Source organism: Podarcis gaigeae (assembly GCF_964106915.1).
Source record: "Podarcis gaigeae genome assembly, chromosome: 2".
In the NCBI taxonomy this organism is placed as follows: Eukaryota; Metazoa; Chordata; class Lepidosauria; order Squamata; family Lacertidae; genus Podarcis; species Podarcis gaigeae.
Window position 1 is genome coordinate 73,122,653 of NC_139679.1, and position 24,306 is coordinate 73,146,958.

Here is a 24,306-nt window from a genome sequence, read left to right on the forward strand (position 1 = left end):
AACAAGTCAAGGAGAACATTACAGGCCTCTTGCTTGCTCTAGGGAGCTGGATCTTGAACTTTTGCAAGAAATATTCATGGGAATAAATCCAAAATATTATTGAAAAGAGTCTAGAAATGGGTCTATTTTTGTCATTTCCTGGGAGTAAACATCTGCCAGAGAAATGTTAAATTTGGAAGGATATAAGCAGCAGACTTGGTAGCAATTTGGCTGGTTGTTTTTTTTTTAACCTTGGAAGATCCAGTCTTTTTCTTGCTACCTCTTATAGTTGGGATTATTTTCTTTTAAAACATCCATCCATCTTTGTCGCTCACATTCACGCTACATTTTTTTTTAAGTCCAGAGATCTGCCCATAATCAAAACAGTTGTCTTGATTGTAATAATAGGCAATTGAATGACTTATGTTACATGGTGTATTAATTAAAATTGCAACTTAAAGTTGTGAACTTAAAAGGAATAGCAATCCTTCTTTTACTACATTGCATAAACATAGGAAATGGATGTAAATCCCATATGCAGATATGTTTTCTCTCCCGAGTTCCCACTTCTGTCATCTTATCAAAATATTTGAGTTTAAATACACTTTCAGAGCTCCAAAATAGAAATTTGGGGCCATCCATTAAAGTTGAACGTTGGAAGATTCAGAAAAGACAAACGATAGTATTTATTTGCACAGCCCATAATCTATAAAAATTGCTCCCACTAATAATATAATGGCCATCAAGTTAGTTATCTTTAAAAGTGTATTAGACAAATGCATGGAGGATAAGGCTCTGTTTTGCCTCCAAATGCTGGAGGCAGTATGTCTCTGAACACCAGATGCTGGGTATAACAAGCAGGGAGAATGCTGTTGTACTCAGGTCAGTGCTGCAGGCTTCCCATAGGCAATTTGTGGGCTACTGTGAGAACAGGATGCTTGATCCAGCAAGACTTTTCTTGTGTTCGGACTCCCCAGACAAATTGGGTTGCTACTAGCTGAATTCACATTGAGGCCTTAATTCCATATGTGAGTGCTACTTTTGTTTATTCAGTCATGGCCAGGGAGATTGCAACTTGAAAATTCAGGGCCAATATGTTAACATGTGTTAATTGGCTTACTAATACCAGGATGTGTGTATTATCAACGGCTATTTCGTGAATTACCACTATCAATTATGCAACTGATTATGTCACTGTACTTTCTGCCTTTCATGTTTTTCTTACTTCATTGCTTAAAATTCACCTCTGAGCCTTTTGTTTGTATGTACATCATAGATAACACAAATCTTTTCACTTTGAGGAAAAGGTGTACAAATCAACTATGTTGACAGCAGTGATATAGCTACTGTTCCAAGAATAAAAAGTGATATGTGAAATCTCTTGTTATTTCCATTCCAACATCTGCCAAGCCAACCCACTCCCAATATCTCAGCTAGAAAGGACCTACACTTTAAACATGAACAAAACTGATGGAACATTTCCCCCTCTTGTAGATTGTCTCCTTCCTTCCTTCTAACTGGTTAATCAGTTAAAAGCTCATTTACAAGACAATAACCTCTGATTTGCTATTCTTTAGTTTCCTAGAACAAGAAATGTTTGCAGGATATGTGATGTGGAAGCAAAGCGGAAATTGATAAAGGAATAGATTTATGTTATACATAATATTATGTACATGCACATATGCTGCTGCATATTTCCTTGCCAGAAAACAGCGCTTGTTGTTTACACAGATGATATCCTCTAAAGACCAGAGATTGTTTCATAATTGTATAATGAGTGGTTATCCTGGTTATTTTAATGTAGAAAACCAAGGCCCGGAAAAACAATTAGCCAATTCCCCAAGGTCAAATCTAAAACCTTACAATTACCAAATGAGTACATTCTCCTCTGCTGTTTCTAGAAGAATGTAGTTGTGTGTTTGTGTGTGTTTGTGTGTGTGTGTGTGTGTGTGTGTGTGCTTGTGAAGGAAGAGCAGTTGTTCCAGCCTTCTTTTAACTTTCTCCATAAGCTTTGATTTTTACCACACACAAACAGCAGCTGACTCTTGGACTACAGAATGAAGGCAGGGAGGAGTTTAATGGTCAACTACTTTGCTCCCACTACAGTAAAACACAATCCCACTTCAACTAAAATCTAGAATTAGTCAGGAATTTCTAAAGTAAGCCTTAAGTTTTGTAAATGCCTGTGCACAGCCTGCCTAGCTCAAGAAGTAAATCATATTTAAAATGCAAAACTTTACATGTCTGCTCAGAAGTAAGCCTCACTGAGTTCAGTGGTGCTTACTTCCAGCTAAGATGGTCTAGGACTGCAGCCTTATAAAACCAGGGACAGCTGGGATACTTATGGACAGCTAATGGTGAGAACAGTACTAGAAATGTGAGATTAAGATATCTTATTATTTTTGCAAAAGCTAGCTGAGACACAGCTGGCTCCTGTTTATTTTTGTCACTGGAAGACATCAAAGAAATGTTGAAATAAAAATATGTTGGTCATAGGTCTGGTTCTGGAACTCATGACTGATTAGAACAATGAACATCAACTTCCATAGTGCCTGGTATAAAAGAAGTATCTTCTCAGAGATAACAAGCGCTGTAGGAATTTTATAAATCTTGAGCAGCAACCTTTATTATCATTTCAGCTTGATTTTTCCTTACAAGACCAATTATCAAGAAGCATACCTGAATTCATATCATTTATTTATCTGGATTGGATGGCCTAAAATTGGAAAAGGCCATTTAAACATTATTCTTAGTATATCTTTTTAAGTTTAGCTAAACCAGTAATTCACCTCCAATGTTAAACTGCATCTGACAAGCTCAATCTTGTCACTAATAAGCCTTCATTAAAAAAACCCTTTCATCTTTTTGCAGGTACAATTCTCTAGGCAGGATGACTGTGACATAATGAAAACCAGGCAAAATGGGCACTGTGGTCAAGGAACCATGAAACAGCACTTGTTTGCCATATGTGTGTTATACCATGATGCTAGTCTTCATCTTCATGGGCAAAGAGCACAGCTGAATGCACAGAATCAGAGTTAATGACCAAAATATCATCTAGTCCAACCGCTGACCTGAAACTATAAACTCATCAGTCCTTTCCAAACTACAACCCAACTGTAGTCCCAGTGTGCTAGAATTATATGTGTGATGTTTGCAGAGCAAGCATGACACAAGCAAACAGAGCCAAGCCACACACTATGAGGTAAGACGGTGTCCCTAGTCAATCAGTGTATGTGTGTAATTGCTCTTTCCAAAGAACTGCCAAATGAACAATACAATAAATAAATGTATTTTATGCAGATGCCAGCTCATTTCACATATAAGGGTTTGACTGGATCCACTCTTTACACTAAAAGGAATGGGCAGAGGAAGTTTGAAACCCACCCTCTTCCACCTTACCTAGCTTTGATCCACTTCTTGAAGCAATTTTCTTCTGGCATGGCTCATCTCTGGTATCAGAACAGGATTAAGGAAAGCTGTTTAAAGTAGTGGAGGGCAGCAAGGTAACACATGGTAGGGCCCGTTTCTGCTCCCCGCACTGTGTGTTCTTTTTTCTGTAACAATAGGCCCCAGCCACCTTTTTATTTGCATAAAGGACAAACACTTGCACAACTACTCCATGTCTAATTTAGCCCTGAAGCCCCTGGTGAATATAAGCAAAATGGATAAAAGGATCAGTTTCCAAGGGGAAAGGACAACAGTGATGGTGGGTATTGATAGGATTCTTTGGCAAGCTCTGAATAACTTTAAATATTGAAAATATCAAAGCCAAGACTTCCTTGATACTTTTAAACAAGACTTTCATTCACTCCCTTGGGACTTCTTTCCTGAGGGTATCAATTACACATAGCATCACACTCCTAAATGTTCTCACATGGCAGACATTAGTTTAATTTTTAACAACAAAACAAGGATTAAATAACAGAATCAACTTTCTCAGTAAAGATGTAATGTGTTGTGCTCTCAATTTTGAAACCGTGCAGCTCAGCAAAACTGAAATTGTTTAATTAACCACATCCTTTCCCTGTCTCCTCCCTTGGTTTAGCACTCAATGCTTCTGAAGCAACCAGATGGGACACTGCCTGTTGGCCCTCTCCATTCTTTTTGTCCCATAGTACAAAAGACACATATGCTATTTTGAGACTTCAAAATATTTCTAAGTGCTGGGATCCTGGTCCATATAGAGTCTGGTCCATATAGAGTGCAGCTATTAAAGTAATTGACATAAATTGGGATCAAACAACATGTTATATATAAATGTGTATAACTTAGTCTTTACAAACACTACCCCATGAGGTGAAAGCTACAAGTGGGGGCAGGAATTTTGAACAGGGTAATATAGTCAAGCACCCATTCTGATCTGTTGCTTCTCATTACCCCCTTCAGAAGCAGCTTTTATCCAAAAACAGCCCTTGAGCTACAGTTTGTATGTAATGTATATTTTGCAAAACAATTAAATTTAGTTGTTTTGAACAAGATGTAGAATAAACTGTCTCTGGACTGAGATTCAAGTATTCAGGATATAGCTATAATTTCAAAAGTAAATTTAAATTACTGAGATGTAATAGGAACTTTGTAAATTGTAAGAATGCTCTCTCTGTGTGTGAATGTGTCTGTACACTCCACAGTGCTGAAAAATGGGTTGAATTTGAACAAGATATTTCATGCTCTTTAGATTGTTTTACTTCTCTCTGAAAAGCAGCATAGGGAAGTCAGATAAGAAGAGTGTCCAACATTATAGAATGGCATATGAAAAACAATCCAGAAAAGATGAGTGCCTTCTGGGTTTAATGATGATTTTCCATAAAGGCTTAAAAAAAATAGGCTCAGGTTTTCATTCTCAAATCAGGTATATAGGTATCAGTGTCTGCATCGGTTCATGGAAAGAAAACAATTGTGAGTCAGCTTCATCATTTCTGCTGTTAACTGTAGCAGTGCCATGGGACTGGGCAGGCTCTTCATCTAAGTATGCAAAACGATTCCAGTATGCAAAACGATTCCATAGACTTAAAAATTCTAAATGACAAAGTAAAGAAGCAATTCTAGCACAACTAAAATTCAGCCCTTCCAAATTCCTAGGGAGTTACTCTAGCTCTCTGTCACTAGTACAGGAACAGTCCAATATGCATGCATCACATTCACAGTCCAGGAGACAAGCAGCCGTGGTATTTTAAGATTAAATTGGCATAGGGGAGAGAACCTAAACCAATATAGACTCAGTGGGCTCAGTGTTTTCTTGTGCAATCTCTTCTAGTGTATGAGAATTTTGTTCCTCTAGCCTAGGCTGTATTTGTTTGAAAGTTTGCTAAATCTGACATTAAGTGGCTTCCTGTGTATGCTGTTAATAGGAGGGTATTTTCTAATCTCAAACTCTAAAATTTAGCCTATTTGTCAAAGGAGGAACTGGAGCAAACTCCTCTACCCATCAGAATTACTTGGAAGGAGTTGTCTGCACTTGTACATCTTCCTGTATTTTCTTCAAGGTATCAGCCATCAAGTTGCAAGCTTTCTTGTGCTTCTGCCAGTGCTGTACCTGACACTCTCTGCAAAGGGGAGAGTGAAAAAAGAAAGGATTTTAGAAAAAAATAATAGGTAGCTCAGGAGTCAGAATGGAATATGGATATATAAATTTGTTAACTGCAAGATTGAAGCCTCCCTGATACCTTTAGCAGATTGCCATTCTACTTGAGGTACTGCCTCTTGATTTCTATGATCTCCTTTGTGGAATTTTAGTAAACTGAAATGTTCATTATTGTGTTTTGTTATTTTAATTTTGTTTGTATGGGTATACTAGTATGAACTTGAGAAAAGTTGTACTGTATATGTCTTAAAACAGTATTTTGCCTTGAGTGTTTATATCACGCAGTGATTAAAAATCTATTTTTAAACAGTGATTTGGATGCGGAAACTGCAATTGGTGTTGTATAAACTATATACTGTAAAACAAGTTCACTTTGGAGTGGGGCACCAATTTGTGATTTTTACCCACATATTTGAGAGTGGAACACTGATTTGTGCTTTCTTACCCACATATGGATAAACAGGAATTCTATTATCCCCTATATATCCTTCTGTAGCCAGCACAATGTGCATTTTTGCTTTCTATATTTTTAAAGAAAGTATAGCATTGTGGCTAAAAGTACATGCTATGATGAGTTTATTAGACCTGGATTCAAATCTCTCATCAGCTTTAAACTCTCTGGGTAGCCTTAAACAAGCTACTATTGCTCAGCTTCTCATCTTCATATGCAATATGTAAATAATAATACTGTCCATAGCTTACAAGGTTGTTGGGAAAAACAACTTAGATAATATCATGAAAAGTGCTTTGGGTTCTTAGGAAAAAGCACTATATAAATTTCAAGTTTTAATATTACTAATAATTCTTCCCCTATTTTGCTTTATGGACAAAACTGGCTGGGGGAAATCCAATGCAGATTCATACAGAATAATTTCCTCCATCTGAGCTGTGTTTTCCACTAACCCTTGTTTGGAAATTAAGTGTCAGAGCAATGAGAGGTAACCTTGAAATATGACATCGAGAAAAACGTATCTTCTGACTCAGTTAAGAAAGCAAAGGGCAGCCTCAGTCTGCACAACTCCTCTTTATAATGGGCATGAATGATACACATGAGATTTGCTATGGTATATTGCAAGAGGCTTGATCAGCCCTATAAGATGTGAGGAATGGTTAGCTCATGTCATTTAGGATATGCCTAATCTAATGACTGTCTTATTGTTAAAGGTCTATTAGATAAGAGAGAGTGGATATAAAATGAGGAACGTCGAAGCATGGATCTGAAATATATTTCATATAATTTCATATATTTCTGTAAGGAAAACAGAACTGCAATGGAGGGATATTCCTCTAATGGAAGTTTAAGAGTCTGCACTGTGGACTCAGTAGGAGTAGTAAAATACCTCAGAATAGCAAATGTCTGCTAAAGAAAGATTGTTTGAGATAGTGTTCCTATTAATAAGATTAATCAAGGCTATAAGAAAAAAGTTTATTTAATTTTGGAACTATGATTTAAAGATTGATTAATACTGTGTATTTTTTGCATAAGAAAATGCTTACAAAGGAAGATGCAGAGACTCATATGGAACAGTATAATCACTAAGTTGCAGAGCTCAGATTGCAGTAATGTTAGTAAATACTACTAGATTTCACAACAAATGAGCCAGAAAAGCAAGATTGTAGTCTAGGTAAAAGCCAGTAAGGTGTTCTATAGTATTCAAAACACAGGCTTTAAAATGAATGGCTTTTGCTCTGAGGGGTATCTCTGAAGCTTTTGCCTACATATGAGCTACCCCAAAAAAGGGCTCAGTATAGCACAGCAACTGTCTTATGTTAGGTGTACTTACCTTTTGCAATACCATTCATTCCGGCAACGAGAGCAGCGTTTTGCTGCCTCGGAGCCACACATCCCACACTTGGGTTTCTCTGGGATCAGGGCTTCCATCACATCCAGGTTGTATGTTTTTGCCCATCTGATTTAAGACAGAAAGCAGGCTTCAGAAAGTCCTTCAAGCAACAGCAGATAATTCCAACAGTTACTTAGTCTTTGTCATGTGCTACAGGATAGAGCCTTTACATCCAAGACTGATATCACATTCAGCGGAATGTCAAGTGGTATTGTAAGGTAGCTGACAGCTAGTTGAATTTAGTGCAATATGAGAACAAAAATAAATGGATTCACAATCTTGATTTAAAACAGTGTTATAAACACTTCATACAACTGCAGGCTGGACACACAATGACATCACCACATAACGGAAAAGCCTTTTCCCAAAGACTTCCTTACACCTGGAGGTCAGAACTAGAATTCAGACACTAGCAAGTTAGAGATAATTAAAAATATTTAAACATGTTCAGAAATGAAATGAAATAAATTTACGAAAGTTTTGATGGATCATACTTGTGGACCCATTTCCTAATTCTAAGAAAGCTTTCTTGTGCTTTGGACACTGCTAACTGAAAAAGGCAATATAAAAGATAACTATAACACAGTCCTAGAGCAACAGTACTTAGATGTGGTGCCTGGGTCCTGTAAGGCTTCAGAGTATGTGGCAGGGAGCCAAATCCCTTTGGCAAAAAACCAAAGCTGACTCCGAAGTGTTTCACATGATCTGCTATGGCCTGTTAACAGGCAAGAGGCTTTTATAGGTTTGAACTCCAGCTGTTTTTGCTTTGGTTTCCTTGGATGATGCACAGCTTAAATTCCTGCTTAGCAACTCCAAAGGCCTGAATACCCACCTGAGGTGGATGTAAGTTCTGAACAGGGACACGGGTGGCACTGCGGTCTAAACCACTGAGCCTCTTGGGCTTGCCGATCAGAAGGTCGGCAGTTCGAATCAGTACAGTGATGGGGTGAGCTTCCATTGCTTTGTCCTAGCTTCTGCCAACCTAGCAGTTCGAAAACATACCAGTGCAAGTAGAAAAAGAGGCACCGCTGTGGGAGGAAGGTAAGTGGCATTTCCGTGTGGTCTGGCTTCCGTCACGGTGTTCCATTGCACCAGAAGCGGTTTAGTCATGCTGACCGCATAACCCGGAAAGCTGTCTGTGGACAAACTCTGGCTCCTTTGGCTTGAAAGCGAGATGAGTGCCGCACCCCATAGTTGCCTTTGACTGGACTTAAGCGTCCAGGGGTCCTTTACCTTTAAGTTCTGAACAACTCCAAACCGAACACTAAAGGACGCTTTTTTCATGACATTATGTTACATGAATATAAGTTCACATTTCACACATCAAAGACCTTCTAATTTTACTATAGGAAGTCAAATTTCATCCGGGGGTTCCTAAACCTAGTTGAATTGGGAAAGCTGAATGTTTGTTATTCAGCATGTGAGCTTTCAGATTCTGTGCATCCAGCTGGCTAAAACAAAGACTTGCCATAACATAAGCTTTGATATAGTATGAATCTGAGCATAGTAAAATTTTACCTGCAAGCCTGGCTTTTCAGTTCCTCCTCTGAAGGGCTAAACATGTTGTTTACCTGGTGCTTGGCAATTGCTTGCCATTTTCCAGAGTTCTTACTGACAATGTTTTCCCATATTACAGGAACCTGTTAGGACAGCGAAAAAAAGAAAAAAGAAAGAAAGAAAGAAAGAAAGAAAGAAAGAAAGAAAGGTGAATACATCTAAAGCAAGGGATTTGAGAGCAGTAATAATTCCTGAAGCTCAGTAGAGTGCAAGCACATTTGGAAGCGATAAGCATCTATTTATATAAAAGAAAAAAGCAGGATTTCTGTCTAGGTTTAACTGACTAAAGGGAAAGTCTAACAATAGAGTTGAATGGGGAGACTTCTGAAGGAATATTGAACAGTTTTATGTAACAGTGGACAAATGCCAAATAGAAGAAATTTCAGTATAATTCTTTTAAGAAATTGCAGCCTCTTCTAGACAGATTTGAATTAAGCTTAACAGCAGGAGCAATTCCTGGCCTGCTTGTCCTCTACCTATTTGTTTTTTTAATAAAAAAACTTTCTGTTTGATTATCTCGCAAATCCTTGCTTCCCCATGCTAGAATCCGCTTTACTGCTAGGGCACAACTAGCAATCAGTTTCCTGCATGTTGGTTACATGAACTAGAAATGAGGGAAGTCTTGCTTAGAAAAGCATTGATGGAAAAAACAGACTTGTTCCATTTAGCTATTAAACTCTCTCTGTGTGTATCTGATGTTATTATTTTGGAGGGGAGTGAACCCTGTCTGTCCCACTGAAGATTACATATTTATAATATAATTTGTAGTATTCAGATCTTCAGAAAATACAATACCAGAACGTTCCACGATTCAGTAGGAGGCCCCAAATACTCTAAGTTGAAGGTGGATATTGAGGCATGAGCCTAGAATGTAGAACTACCGGAAGTAGTTTTTTGGAAAACCACATCTGCCACATGGCTAAAAGCTTACTTAAAATAGAACTTTCTGTAATCTGTCAGTTCCCTGAAAAGAAACACCCAGGCGTGAGCTTTCAAATATGAGAGAAAAATCTGGCAAAGGGCAAGTGTGATGAAGTTCAGCTCTACAGGAAAAGCTGATGTTTCAAAAGAGTTGATGCCCCTATCGAGTAAAAATAGCAGTGCAGGAACTGAGAGTCAAAGACTGCTCTGTGGAGAGACGGAGATGGAAAAAAGCCTCTTCATTATTGCTTGGCATAAAGACAGTGGGTGAGTTCATGGCTCATTGGGAAGTTTGCCTTGCCAGGGTGTGTACAGCATAGCTGCAGTCCCGTCCACCCCCGCCACCACCAAAAGTCTCTCAGAATGCCAATTCTCAGTTACTGGTACCAATGTAAACTAAGAAGGGCAGGGCTGTAGCTCATTGGTAGAGCATTTGCTTTGCATGCAGAAGGTCACAGGCTCAACTCGCAGCATCTCCAGGATAGGGCTGGAAAAGCTTTTCTGCCTGAAACCCTGAAGAGCTGCTGCTAATCAGTGTAGACAGCACTGAGCTAAGTGGGCCAATGGTGTGACTAAGTACAGTGGTACCTCAGGTTAAGTACTTAATTCGTTCCGGAGGTCCGTCCTTAACCTGAAACTGTTCTTAACCTGAAGCACCACTTTAGCTAATGGGGCCTCCTGCTGCTGCCGTGCAGCCGGAGCCCGATTTCTGTTCTCATCCTGAAGCAAAGTTCTTAACCTGAAGCACTATTTCTGGGTTAGCGGAGTCTGTAACCTGAAGCGTATGTAACCTGAGGTACCACTGTATAAGGTAGCTTCCTATGTTCCTGAGAATCAGTAGACTAGAACTGCTCAATAATTAAGAATTTAGACACAATCACACTGGATTCAGCTTTTCTGGGATCCATTGCACACCTTTATATTCTTGAGGAGTAACTTCACATGCTTTCATGGTCTCTTTCTGTGGCTTTCTCCTAGATTAATTTCCTACATGTTTGCCTATTTAGAATAATGTTACCTACTGACTATCAATATCCTTGCTTAAGGAATTTCTATGCTCAAATGCTGTAATTCTGATGATGTTAAAACAATCCTGTTCCTAAATTCATATCTGCCTTTAATATTTGATTGCTCTTAAGTTATCCTTAGAATAAGCTCCAATGCCAAATCATCTAATTCCAGAGTTCTCTAAATATGACTTTTTATTTTGCTGCTGTGTATATAGATGGGTTTTCCTGTGTGCAGCAAACCTTATCTGAACTGTATGCAGCTAACATAAAACAAAGTTAAGTAGTATAGTTTTTCTTGCATTTCTCTTTTCAGCATAGGAGTTCCACATGACCATGCCTGGGGCTGAACCTTTATTATACTGGATTGGTATATTTCACCTAATCAACCTGCAACATACTTTGGGATTGGTAAACGCTACAGTCAAACTTGTTGGAAACCATCAACATGAAAATATGAAAATACAAACAGTATAGAAGTATGCTGCTAAGGCAAACACAGAAACCTTATATGTTGTGTATTTATCCCCATCCATCAACAAATAACAGTTTTTCTTATTATTCAAAAAGGAAACTCTCTGAATAATTCCTTTAATAAATCTATCTCTGGGAGAATTATGAAGAGAGCAACAGAGCACGTACTGAACAATGTTTTCCACACCTTCCTTGCCACAGATACACAAACAATAAATGACAAGTATTGTGGCATATTTTCCATTCAAATATGTTGTGGGCATAAATCTGAAATATCAAAGCTGCAAATGCCTTTAAAAATCCAATGATAATGAAGGAAAATTGAAGTGCAAGAATAAAAAAGTTGGCTAGAAGGAGATGGTTTTGGACATACCTGCTCTAGTATGAGGTCCTTCTTGGGTGGAACAGGGTCTGTCACAGCAAGATGGCTCAGGAATCTTTGCAGCTCGAGAAGATTGGGGAATTGGTCAATGAGGACATCGGTCAGGAAGGCACGGAGCTAAACAGAGATGATCACAAGATTTTTAAAAATGTTAAGAATAAGCCATATGCTGACTAAAAGGATCTGCATGAACAACTGACACCTCTATACTTTCTCTCTCAGATCTGTCTCAGATCTCAGAGCTGGTTAAGTAAAACAATGCATTTCAAATTACCCAATCTCCACTGCTCAACAAAAAACTGGAAGCAACAATACAAGGAGGCAGAAATTTGCTACACTTGGAACAGCAAGGAGGCCATCAGTTGCAACTATTATAATTACTGCAGAGAAAGATATAAACAAGTAGCCCTCCAGCTCCCATATTAAGCAGATGCGAGGGAACCACCAGAAGGCCCTTGGAGCTAGATCTCAGTGTCTAGGCTGAAGGATGGGGGTGGAGACACTCCTTCAGGTATACAAGACTGAGGCTGTTTAGGGCTTTAAAAGTCCATACCAATATAATTTCTATACAGAATGCAGTACCAGTGCCCTAAGCAAATTTATCTTCTTACTCTTCAGTTGATTTTTTAAAACCCACTCTTTGCCTTAAAAGGCTCTGAAAGTGACTTACAGATCACTAAAAAGAAGGAAAATATGTGGGAGGATGAAACAAACTAAGTTACAAGTTTTTGTAATGATCAGCCAGGGCGGAAATGTTCAAGGAAAGAAGGCATCAAAAGTTGCTGGTCTCTCAGCTGCATGGATGGAGTGGCCCTGCATCTTCTGTTGCAGCAGATGGAATGTGATGGAATAACAACAACAACAACAACAACAACAACAAAATTTGTATACCACCCTTCATCCAAAGATCACAGGGCTGTTCACAATAAAACCAAAATAATAACACAAAATACATAATAAAACAAAAACAAAGCAATATCCCCCCAACACATGCAAAAGGCAGTGTTGTAACAAAATTTGTGTGTCAACAAATTCTCAATATTTTTAGATAATAAAGGCAATTAAATTTACCAAACAAAAGCTACCACATACTGTTAGAAGAAAATGGCATTTTCAATGTTTCCTTTAGAATAAAAACATCCCACTCCCAAAATAAATGTCCCACAGATAAAATTTGTCCTCTGTTGACTAATTAATTTAAAATTAACTAATATTAATTTGCCAGTTTGCTCAATTAAGGCCTGTAGGCCCTACTTTACTCCCAGTTGTGATGGATTAGCTGATGAAAAATCAATAATTTTTAATCCTGGTTCCTGCTACATTGTTTAAAGCTAGAATAGTATATCTAAATATGCCAGACTAAACATTATGAGAATCATGCACTTGCAGTCTGTGTCCTCTGTAGTCCTGTACCTTCAGGAGCTGGCCTTTGTTAAAATTATTGAAGTTGTACTTGCGCTGACATTCTGAGCTAAGGAGCAGGTTATAGAGAGCAATCCAGACTTGCCCATCCAACTTAGTCATCTTCACATGGTCTTCATAGGGCACCTCATACCATGCACCATTCTCATACTTTTTCAGCTTCCCTGGGGAAAATGATAAATAGTGATAATAAAAAAGGACATTTTTTAAATCACAAGTAACATTTAAATATGATAAATATAGATCTAGTAGGCAAAAATCTCCAGGCCAAGATGGATGAAAAGCTGTTTATGCAAATGTGACTGAAACTGAAACTTTGGGGGCGGGAGGAGTGTATAATTTGTACACTTCCTTATGTTCAGTTTGTTTCTTTATCCCTTCATTTAGTCCTTCAGGGGCATAACGAGCAGGCTGTTTTTCTGGTCCTGGAACCCTATTAGGACAGCAAGAAGCCTCTCTATTAGGGTTCTTTTTGCAGAACTGAAGCTACAGAATTATTTTTCCTTAACTATGGTTTGCATCTGTCTGTCTCAGGAGACAATGGAAGAGTGAGCCTTCAAGAGTAAAGTCAATCTCTTGGAGATTTACAGAGCCTGCCATGGTTGCAGAGACCAACGCAGGAGAGACATGTTTTGTTGCAGCTGGGGCAGATGAAGGAATCTGGTTTTGCTGCTATAGCTACACCATGAGGTTTCTTCTAAATCAGTACCCTAGTATGTACATCTCTTGTACATACATGCTTCCTTCTATCATGACTGTGGTCTACTGCCTGGTTAGCTGAATATTCAGATGATTGTCTGCTTCTTGGAATGACAGACTGAGGTGCCTGCTCATAGATACACAAGGGTGAGTAGGCACCCTAGCTTGTTCAGTGAACTGTCACATTTCACAGTTTTACTTATCTTTAGAGGTAGAAAAAGCAGTACAGGAACAGAAAGTGACAACAAGAAGTAGCTAGGCTCAAATAAAAAGGAAACAAACAAAGAAACTAAAACAGAGGGGCTATGGTAAGGATAGTTTTGAATTTCCACAACTGGTTACAGAGCATGGGTTGAGGTGCAGCCTGTACCGTATATTAATTACAAAAAATGAATCATGCAAAAATTAGTTGAAGACATAGCCATCAGAAGTAATGGATGATAAACTACAAATACATTTACTGGGCAGAAGGGCTATAAAAGGGGGAACCCTGAGTTTTATGGAGAAGAGTGTTAGTCTATCCTGATGTTCCAGTCTCAATTTACAAACAACAGAGGACCCAACCAAGAGGAACCCTTAATACCCAAGCCTACAGAAGATACTATCAAAAGGAACAAGGTCATGTGATTCTTTTTTGATAGGAACAATCCCTAGCCCATAATACACACCTTCTTCACGGCAGCTCCATGGAGAATGCTCTACCAACTCTACTAAGAGACATGGAAAGTTGTGGGTATTCAGAATTCTTGTCGCAGCACTCACTGGCAAACTGACAAAACATAAGGATATATTGAAGATGCCAGTTTTATGCAATCGAGCAGCTAAGTGTTTTCGTCAAGGTTCACAAAACTAAAATTAATATGAAAAATTTAAGTGACAAAAATTAAGACCTCAGTTGGTAATCATGCTAGGATGCTTACAGTGAATCATCAGCAGTGAAGAATACACACCAGCAAGCAGTGCTAAAATCCTATCACCATACTTATAGCAAAACTAATATACTCCAACACTTCAGTGAGTAATACTGTGATTAACAGCACTACACAATGAACATATATAAATGTTTACTGCTATTCAGGTAAGGATGTCATCAAGACTTCAATGGTTGTATTCATAGCAATTTAAGTCAATATTCAACTTAAATCAAAATTCAGCTTCTCATTATATTACAAGTTATGAACTAACCCATAGGTACCAACTCCCTGGGGCCCTGGGTGCCCGAGCACCCACAAAATTCCCCATGAAGGGACTGGGCAGCCACAAAATTTGGTGCCAGGGCCATGCACACTGCATGGCACGCACAGCCCCAGGCACCCATGGGGCCAAGGTGGCACTCCTGAACTAACCCATAAATGAACCTTCCAAAATTGAAACTAGCAGACATGGGAATATAAAGGTAAAGGTAAAGGTACCCGTGCCTGTATGGGCCAGTCTTGCCAGACTCTAGGGTTGTGTGCTCATCTCACTCTATAGGCCGGGAGCCAGCGCTGTCCGCAGACACTTCCGGGTCACGTGGCCAGCATGACAAGCTGCATCTGGCGAGCCAGCGCAGCACACGGAAACGCCGTTTACCTTCCCGCTGGTAAGTGGTCCCTATTTATCTACTTGCACCTGAGGGTGCTTTCGAACTGCTAGGTTGGCAGGCGCTGGGACCGAACGACGGGAGCACACCCCACCGCGGGGATTCGAACCACCGACCATACGATCGGCAAGTCCTAGGCGCTGAGGTTTTACCCACAGCGCCACCCGCGTCCCCAGACATGGGAATATAGAAAATCTTTACTCCTTCTCCCAGGCGTTTACCTCAGTTCTTCCATGAAAACTGAACATACCTCTCTAGTAGACCGGTAATGAAACGGAACACAGAAAGCGTTTTCAGTGAGATCTCAAACTCCATCTCCTCAGCTTGTTTCTTTAGTTCCTGGAAGCAGCAAAATTCACACAAAGAGCTATATCTAAGGCTCAAACACTATAGTGATGCTGCCAGGTGCTGGTGGGGAAATCTGAACCTTTTAAAGGTCTCCATATTCAACAAATGACACTTAGTCATGGCACCATCTCAAGCAGTTCCTGGGCCAGAGGTGAAGTTGCAGAGGTGCTGGACCCAGGCTCCAGCAGTGAACCTTGGCTCCCTGCATCATAATTCCCAGAGATAACATCCCTGGCCCCAGTCTTTCTGAAACACTGCTCCATAGTACCTGCTCCCTCATTCAGGCAATACATCAGACAGGAATCAAGAAAGAAATGTTGGAGTGTTAAGTTTGAGGCTACAAAACTACATCTTTAAAGCTTTCTACCCCTTGAGGTGGAGCCTAGGATGGATAGCTAAACACAAAGGGTTGGGAGCTAGGAGCCTGTAGGAACAAGCTGCCTGCACTCTCTGATCTGTCCAGGGTACTAAAGAACCTTTATCTAATTGCACCTCTTCTCTGGTCTGGCTTCTTGATACTGCATTGGAAATGCGGCTATTACCTATGCTACATAATCTCAAGCTGGTCCTGCTTCCTTACAACTCTTCAGTGAGTACAGCCTTACCAGGACTGGACAGTTTATGAAGTAGTGTCCAAAATCAGAAGATGAAGGGTTTGCAGGGAGATGACAGCTACAAGGTAAGCTGGTGGAAGGATTGCATATTCCTTTACTTAGCGTCTGAGAGACTGTTAACTCACAGCAAGTAAAACTCTTGAGTGTTCTACATTATCTTCCCAAGCTTAATACAATGCTAGACAGTGAGACACAACTGGTTAGACTCTACCATGTCACAAAACAATGATGATGGAAGCATGGAGATAGAGGAAGCTAGCTGAAACTCAACAAGAACAAACTGCATTCTTTCAATGAATAAAGCTTGTTAGACAAGTAGTAAATAAAACTCATTTTCACTTAGAACGTTACCACATGCCTAGTAAATGGGGAACTCATTATTTAGAATAACTTCATTACTCAGAACAGTGATTTTTGGTCTTTTGGTTCTGAAAAAGTAGTGGGAATAACTGCAGAGAACAGATGTGGTTATGGAAACTAACAGAGAATGTTTCAGAGCTTTGCAGACATTATTTTTTTCCTGGTCCTACCATGATGCAAACTGAGACAGGCCATTTCAGAAATGACATTTGTGAGATCAAAGGGTAGCAAATGATCTGTTTTTTAATTAAATATTTTATGGCGTGGAGGCATCACATGAATTTTCCATCTTGGGAATTAAAGGGTGAAATTCCACATTGCCTTATGATGAACATTCAGTTTGTGCAAGCATTTCAGCTTGGCACATGGAATGATCCCCCCTCCCCCACGAACTGTTCTAGGGGTTCTCTGAACCTCCCCGGCAAGAGATATGCAAGGAGAGGGGTGAAAACCCCATTGCACAAGCAGAATTCTTTTCACAGGGTTTCCGCTGATGGAGCTGGTTAGGTGAATCCCACCAAAATCCCATCAAAAAGTTTTTATTTTACCCAAAGAGGCCATCTAGAAGAGGGAGGTTGTAACTTTTACCAACCTGCATTGATGAAGGATTGGAAAGATCCTCTGACTGAAGCTTTTTTTCAACTGGGATCTTCCCACAGGCACTTCGAGCTGCTAATAGGGTCAGCTTCCTATGGCTGTAATCTATCAAGTCCAGAATAGTATCCTCTGCTGATTCACAGATTTCCTGCACAATAATAGAAATGCTAAATTCTGCAGAAAGAATGGAAACAATATTCCAAAATGAAGGCAACTCATCACTTAAAAAGTGGCTTTGGTTACACTTTAGTGTATATGTGTTAGGTTCTCTACAGTGTGTCTCTGAAAAAACATAGCTTTCAATGAGTTAGGCCTAATTTCCAGTACCTGGATTAAATGAGTTTCTTCCTTATCCAAGATACCTTCTTGCCTGACCATGCATGTCTAATAGCTAGGATAAGAAGCCATCTGGTTTATTCTGTTGGGAGCTAAAATGTTGTTCAGTGAAAAGCAAGAGAAGACTGAATTACACTGTTGCAACCAGTTTAGCAAAAGAAATGTACTAGAAGAGAGTCAAAGGGATATTCCACAATAGGTCAGGTAAGAAAAGATAGGATACTTGACCAGGGATGAAGTAAAAAGTCTGGGGCAAATATTTGGTTTCTGAGGGGCACTTGCCTGCACTTCAGATTGGTAGGGGTAAAGGTTGTAATGTCTGGTCCCAGATGGGCCAGTGGAAATTTACTTCTGCCAATCTGGGGAGCAGCAGACCTGCAACGTGAAGTCACATAAAATCTTACACAGATTGGCAAATCAATGACATTGTTACTTGTAGCTCATGCAGAAGCCCTAGGTGACCCTACTCCACTCTAAAATAATCTGTAGTAGAGGAATAAGAAAGAATAAAAAAGCCCAGATCAACAATTATCCCCTGGACCATATTACCACACTGAGAAATCTCCACTTAGTGAATTATCATGATTCATCCGCAGTGACCGCATGATGAAATTTTTGTCTATAATCACTCGTAACAGTCTAAATTTGCTGCCTACCTTGTGAAAAAACACTGTCTCCAACAGGTTAATAATTGAAGCTTCATGACGTAGCTGAGGTGGAAGAATAAAGCATAAATTATCAAAATGCCATTTACTGGAGACATTAGTAATGTCAAAAAACAAGAGAATATGTTGTAAGATATAGAATTCCACTTTTGTGTCATCTTAATGATGTGAGAACGTAGTCTGTGGGACAATTGCCACATATCAGATTAAGATTTAAAAGATTTAATGTGTGTGTGTGGTGGTGGTGGTGGTGGTGAAACCATCTTTAGAAACTGCAGTTGATTACACTGAACCTTGGCCTGTAGGATTGTTATGATCAGAACAGGGTATTACATACTGAAATAAAAACTGATTTTCTGTATTCAGGATAATAGGTACTAAAGTGAGGTGATACCATCTTGAAAGGGACAATTTATTTTGATGTTTTGGAAGCTTTAGCTTTAATGAAATAATTAGCTTTCTCAGAAATTTAGCTTAAAATTTATTGTACATTAATAGTACATATAATCTCCTAATAGTGATAATTCTGGGATGTGTCAGACTAATTTAGCTAGCTGAAGCATCATTGTGTGATACTTTCTTACAGATATTGTGCAGTATAAGTTGCATAGTATTATGAAATATTCTACCTAAAACCCTTTTAAAACTTACCACTAAGTATATGGGAAATGTGCTTTTTGGTCTGAAATCCTCCAGTCTGCAAAGTATAGGGAATACCTTATGCTTCCAGATTTCCACAGTGATTAATTCCTCAATCAGAACTGGGATCTAAACGGGAAAAAACAAATAATCAGGAATGAGTGAGATATGAGGTCTGTAGGGCCTGAATCAAACAAGAAAATTTCAGGGCTTGTGATATGTCTCTCTGGTGTTCAAACAGCTTACTGCAGGCAGAATAAATTCTCTCACTTTACACACTGCTGTTCACAGGGCAGACAAAAAACCATTAGCTGTGACTATGAAAGAAGGTGCACACAGTCTTTCTTATGGAACACTGAAAGCCAGTGTGGTGTAGCAGTTAGAACTGCCCTGACATATATAAATCTATATAAATCTAATAAATAATAATAATAATGTGTCAAACCAGGACCTGGCAGACCACAATTCAAATCCCCACTCAGCCATGAAGCTCACTGCGTGATCTTGGGCCAGTCATTCACTCTCAGCCTAACCAACCTCACAAGGTTGTTGAAAACATATTTACCTGGCACTAAGTCCCATCTCGGGGACGCAGGTGGCGCTGTGGGTTAAAGCCTCAGCTCCTAGGACTTGCCGATCAAAAGGTCGGCGGTTCGAATCCCTGCGGCGGGGTGCGCTCCCGCTGCTCGGTCCCAGCGCCTGCCAACCTAGCAGTTCGAAAGCACCTCCGGGTGCAAGTAGATAAATAGGGACCGCTTACCAGCGGGAAGGTAAACGGCGTTTCCGTGTGCGGCTCTGGCTCGCCAGATGCAGCTTTGTCACGCTGGCCACGTGACCCGGAAGTGTCTCCGGACAGCGCTGGCCCCTGGCCTCTTGAGTGAGATGGGCGCACCAACCCCAGAGTCTGGCAAGACTGGCCCGTACGGGCAGGGGTACCTTTACCTTTACCTTTAAGTCCCATCTCAAGGGACATGGGTGGCGCTGTGGTCTAAACCACAGAATCTAGCGCTTGCTGATCAGAAGGTTGGTGGTTCGAATCCCTGTGATGGGGTTAGCTCCTGTTGCTCTGTCCCTGCTCCTGCCAACCTAGCAGTTCGAAAGCACGGGTCAAAGTGCAAGTAGATAAATAGGGACCACTCCGACGGGAAGGTAAAAGGCGTTTCTGTGCGCTGTTCTGGTTCACCAGAAGTGGATTAGTCATGCTGGCCACATGACCCGGAAGCTGTATGCCGGAGTTGTCCGCGACTGGACCTAATGGTCAGGGGTCCCTTTACCTTTAAGTCCCATCTCAGACTTAACAATTGGTTGTCTGCTCAGTTGTCAATGACTCATGACAGGACCTTGTCATTATTGGTTTCCCCATTTGTGGAATGTCCCCCTTAGTGATGTCTCTCTCTCTATTATTATTAACTTTCAGGAGTAATTTGAAAACATTCCTATTTACCCAGGCATTTGCTTGCTGAAGAATATGATTCTAGGCAACCATAAGATCACCAAATGAACTAATGCTTTTAACTGTAACAGCTCTTAGAGCATTTTAAACCTGTAACTGCTCTTAGATAGTTTAACTGTAATTGGTTTTATTAATAGAATTTTTAGTTGTTTGGAATGTTTTTCATTTAAAATTGTTGATGTGTTTGCCTCCCTGGGCTCCTTTGGGAGGAAGGGCAAGATATAAATTCAATAATTAATTTGTTAAAAATCTCACATAGGATTGTGGCCTTAGAGTGCATAATCAAAATCATTAAATGCAGCTTGAGTTAGCTCCTAATACCATAACCACCATCATGTAGTCACAAAGAGTGCTGAAGAAGTAATTTTTTCTACCCTGTCAAGTTAATTTGGAGAGAAACTATAATAATCATCATTTATGGTTGTGACCACGGTGGGGCTAGTAGTTACTTTATGTAGGATATAAGTGTATAAACTTGAGTAGCTCTTTGAGCAACCTTACGCAAGTACCAAATAAAACACAGTTCAACTTTGTTCATGGGAACATAGATTCTGTCATATACCAATGCTTCTCTTATAGGTCCACAGTTGAATGCATCATACCTTGCAATTGTTCACCAGAAGCTCAGTGAGGAGTTGCTCATGCCCAGCAGAAGCACTTAGTATTGCCTGCATGTTAAGCTTCTCAATGTGCTCATGTTGCCTTATCCACCTAGAAGAGTAGGGTGAGAGTAGTTAGCACCAGTCCCCATTTCTTCTCTGCAACCACCACTAACAACAATTTCTTCTGGCTATCAGCCACTCTTCACATTTTATCGCACTGGATTATACTTCACAAGTGTATCTGATCTGATGACATCCCTAATTTGAAAATGCTGTTAGCATCCAGTGTCCTCGAAAAGAATTAACTGCCTCTTATCCTTTCACTCCCTTGTATCAGTCTTCAGCTGATGGGATAGCATGTGCCTCCCCTCTTCTCCCCCTCCCAACTCCAGGGCACTTCAGGGTGCAGTGGCAGTTCTACATAGGCAGTGTGGCAGGGGGGGTTACGGTGTTGGGAGAAGAGGGTTCAAATCCCCCCTCAGCCTTGAAGCTCACTGGGCAACCTCACCCTCTCTGTCAGCCTAACCTACCTTGCAGGGTTGTTGTGAGGGGTAAAGTGAGGTGGGGAATATGTAGGCCGGATTTCGGTTTGATGAGGCCCTAAGCTACTGAAGGTAATGGGGCCCTGTATATGTCCAAAGCTATCCTTTGTCAACAACAAATTGTCGCTGTTTTTTGTGTTGAATATATGCTATATGGTAATTTATGGACCTAATAGGTATCTGAAGCCTTTTGCACATGTTGCCATGCAATCAGTCCATGCAGAATGCGGGTACCCTAAATAAAGAAGTGAGCAAACCACTGATATTTTAGGGAGCAGGGCTAGCAGGCAGGGCCCATGACTTATATCACAGAAGCCAACACAACACAAAACACTGTTGCTGTATGTCGGTTTTATTTTATTTGTTTTTTTATCTTACATTTTGGAAATGTACATCCTGTGGGTTTTTTCTTTTAATTTTTTTGGGGGGCCCCCAAGAGAGTGGGGCCCTAAGCTATAGCTTGTTTAGCTTATACGTAAATGTGGCACTGCCTGTGCCATTATTTCCCCACCTGTGGCAGGATAACAGGAGATAAGGGATCCTCACCTTTTTAAAAACAGCTGGGGCAGGCAGAAATCCTACAGGTGAAGCGAAGTGCGGTGGCTTTGCCTTTGAGATTCCTGCCTGCCATCCAGACACTCGTCCCCGCAAAGGGGCTCAACCTTCCTGCTTCGGCCTGCTCGGCTCCTTCCCCCAGCGAGGCGCTATTTCCTACCGCCCATGGACACCCCCTTCCCTCCAGCTCGGCCTCCTCCTCGTACCCGTAGTTTCCGATATCCCGCAGCTGGAAGTTCCTTAGCGACTCCACCAACGCTTCGGTTTCCCCAGGCAGCAAGACGGTGGGAAGCGCCTCCTCCATCGTGGCTTCGAGGGAGACGCCAGGCCCCACGCGGTCACCATGGAAACGAGCGCGGGCTGCAGCTGCAGCAGTAGCAACACCACCAGCGACCTCTAGTGGAAGGACTTGGCACTGCGGCCCACCGACATATCCCTGCTGCGGATCCAGAATGGGCCTCCGCTTTCACTTGCGGACACACCGTTAAGACCGCCGCGTTCATGGAAGACTGTCTTAGTTGGCCACGAGTGATTAGGAGAAAGACAGACCAGGCATCTAACCCTCATGCCGTGGGAATGCAGTGCCGTAGAAGACAAAACCGGGATTCGATATGACCCCAACAGATTTCTATATGGATGATGATGATGATGATAATTTATTTATACCCCGCCTTTCCCAGTTCAGAAAACCGGGCTCAGGGTGGCTAACAACAAATTTAAAACACTTAATTGACCTTGTTGAGGTTCCTGCATTGCAGGGGGTTGGACTAGATGACCACCGGGTCCCTTCCAACTCCACAATTCTATGATTTTATGAAGGTTCCCCTAACTATTGGCCATGTTGGTTGGGGATTGTGGGAGTTAGGAGTCCAACAATATTTGGAGGCTGCATGTTCCCTTCTCTATTGCGGTTAGAAGAAACTATACACTGGACAGCATTGGTCTTAGCCTAAGGAGATCACATTCAGATCCCCACTTGGCCATGGCGCTTGCTGTGTGATCATTATAAATCTTGCCAGAACTGAATCTGCCCTTCTCCACTAACACCTAAGTTGGGGAGGGAAGGCCAAACCTAATCCATCACATGGACTTCTAGATAGCAGGTGAGTAGCAGTAATAGCAGCACTGAGATTGAAAGTAAGGCTCTATTTAAAGTATAACTTAGATTCATAACCTTTTTCCTTTCTTAAATATCAGGGAAGGTAAATATGGGAGATAGTTAACAGAATGCCTAATTTATTAATCATGACCCACAACCATCTTAGAGGCATGGCGGTTGGGTTAAGAGAATTCAGTAAAAGGAATACACTGCTCCAATATCAAAATACATGTCATCTAATAAACCCAGAGGCTTGGGATACACAAGTGGCAAATGATTTAATAAGAAGGGTAATTAAATATTAAATTGGAGACACCCAAGTAACCAAACCATTTCTATTTCATTGCAAATGTCAAATCTTTGTGTCCACTATCTATTGCTTCTACACTTAAATTCTTAATTGCACTGAAACATGATTTGGTTCTACATTAGCTTTATAAGATGCCAATTGTTCCTCCTCATTACCAGTAATACACAGGAAGTACTCAAAGCAATTGGGACAGGAACATGGCTAATGCAATTATCTTTCTGTTTTATTTGTACAAGTCTGTTACAGAACTTTTTCCTTCAATACTTTACACAAGGAAAGGAATTATGTGATTTCTTGCTACTACAGGATAACACTGCCAGATTAATAACAACCAGCCTTGTAAACACACATCCATAACACCATGGGTACCACGGAACAGGTTTATGCGCTCACCTGCCGCACTGCTCAACTTCATAGCATTGCAAAACTTGGTTTAATTATTATTTAAACGAAAATTGAACTCCCGAAACTTCTTGATATACACCTGTGTGTTTTGCCCAAATGTGATCTTCACTAAAACGTGTATCTTCACTAAACCAGTGTTTCCCAACCTTGGGCCTCCAGCTGTTTTTGAACTACAATTCCCATCATCCCTGACCACTGGTCTTGCTAGCTAGGGATGATGGGAGTTGTAGGCCAAAAACATCTGGAGGCCCAATGTTGGGAAACAAAGAAATCCAAGTCCATCCAGCTCACTTGTTCCAGGCACCAATGGTGCATCATGCCACACAATTT

The 24,306-nt window shown here is 40.5% G+C and overlaps 1 protein-coding gene across 1 annotated transcript; it reads right to left on the reverse strand.

The window, feature by feature from the left end:
• Positions 1-3,847: 3,847 nt before the first annotated feature.
• On the reverse strand, positions 3,848-22,751 carry ZMYND10 (zinc finger MYND-type containing 10). Its single transcript, XM_083726623.1, has 12 exons — positions 22,369-22,751; positions 21,066-21,174; positions 19,023-19,139; positions 18,363-18,416; positions 17,366-17,518; positions 15,702-15,790; positions 14,538-14,638; positions 13,162-13,334; positions 11,740-11,865; positions 8,926-9,047; positions 7,348-7,473; positions 3,848-5,525 (listed from the first exon to the last, which is right to left on the reverse strand). Exons 1-12 carry the CDS (start codon positions 22,464-22,466, stop codon positions 5,414-5,416), a joined length of 1,380 nt encoding a protein of 459 aa, XP_083582749.1. The 5' UTR covers positions 22,467-22,751; the 3' UTR covers positions 3,848-5,413.
• Positions 22,752-24,306: the final 1,555 nt, after the last annotated feature.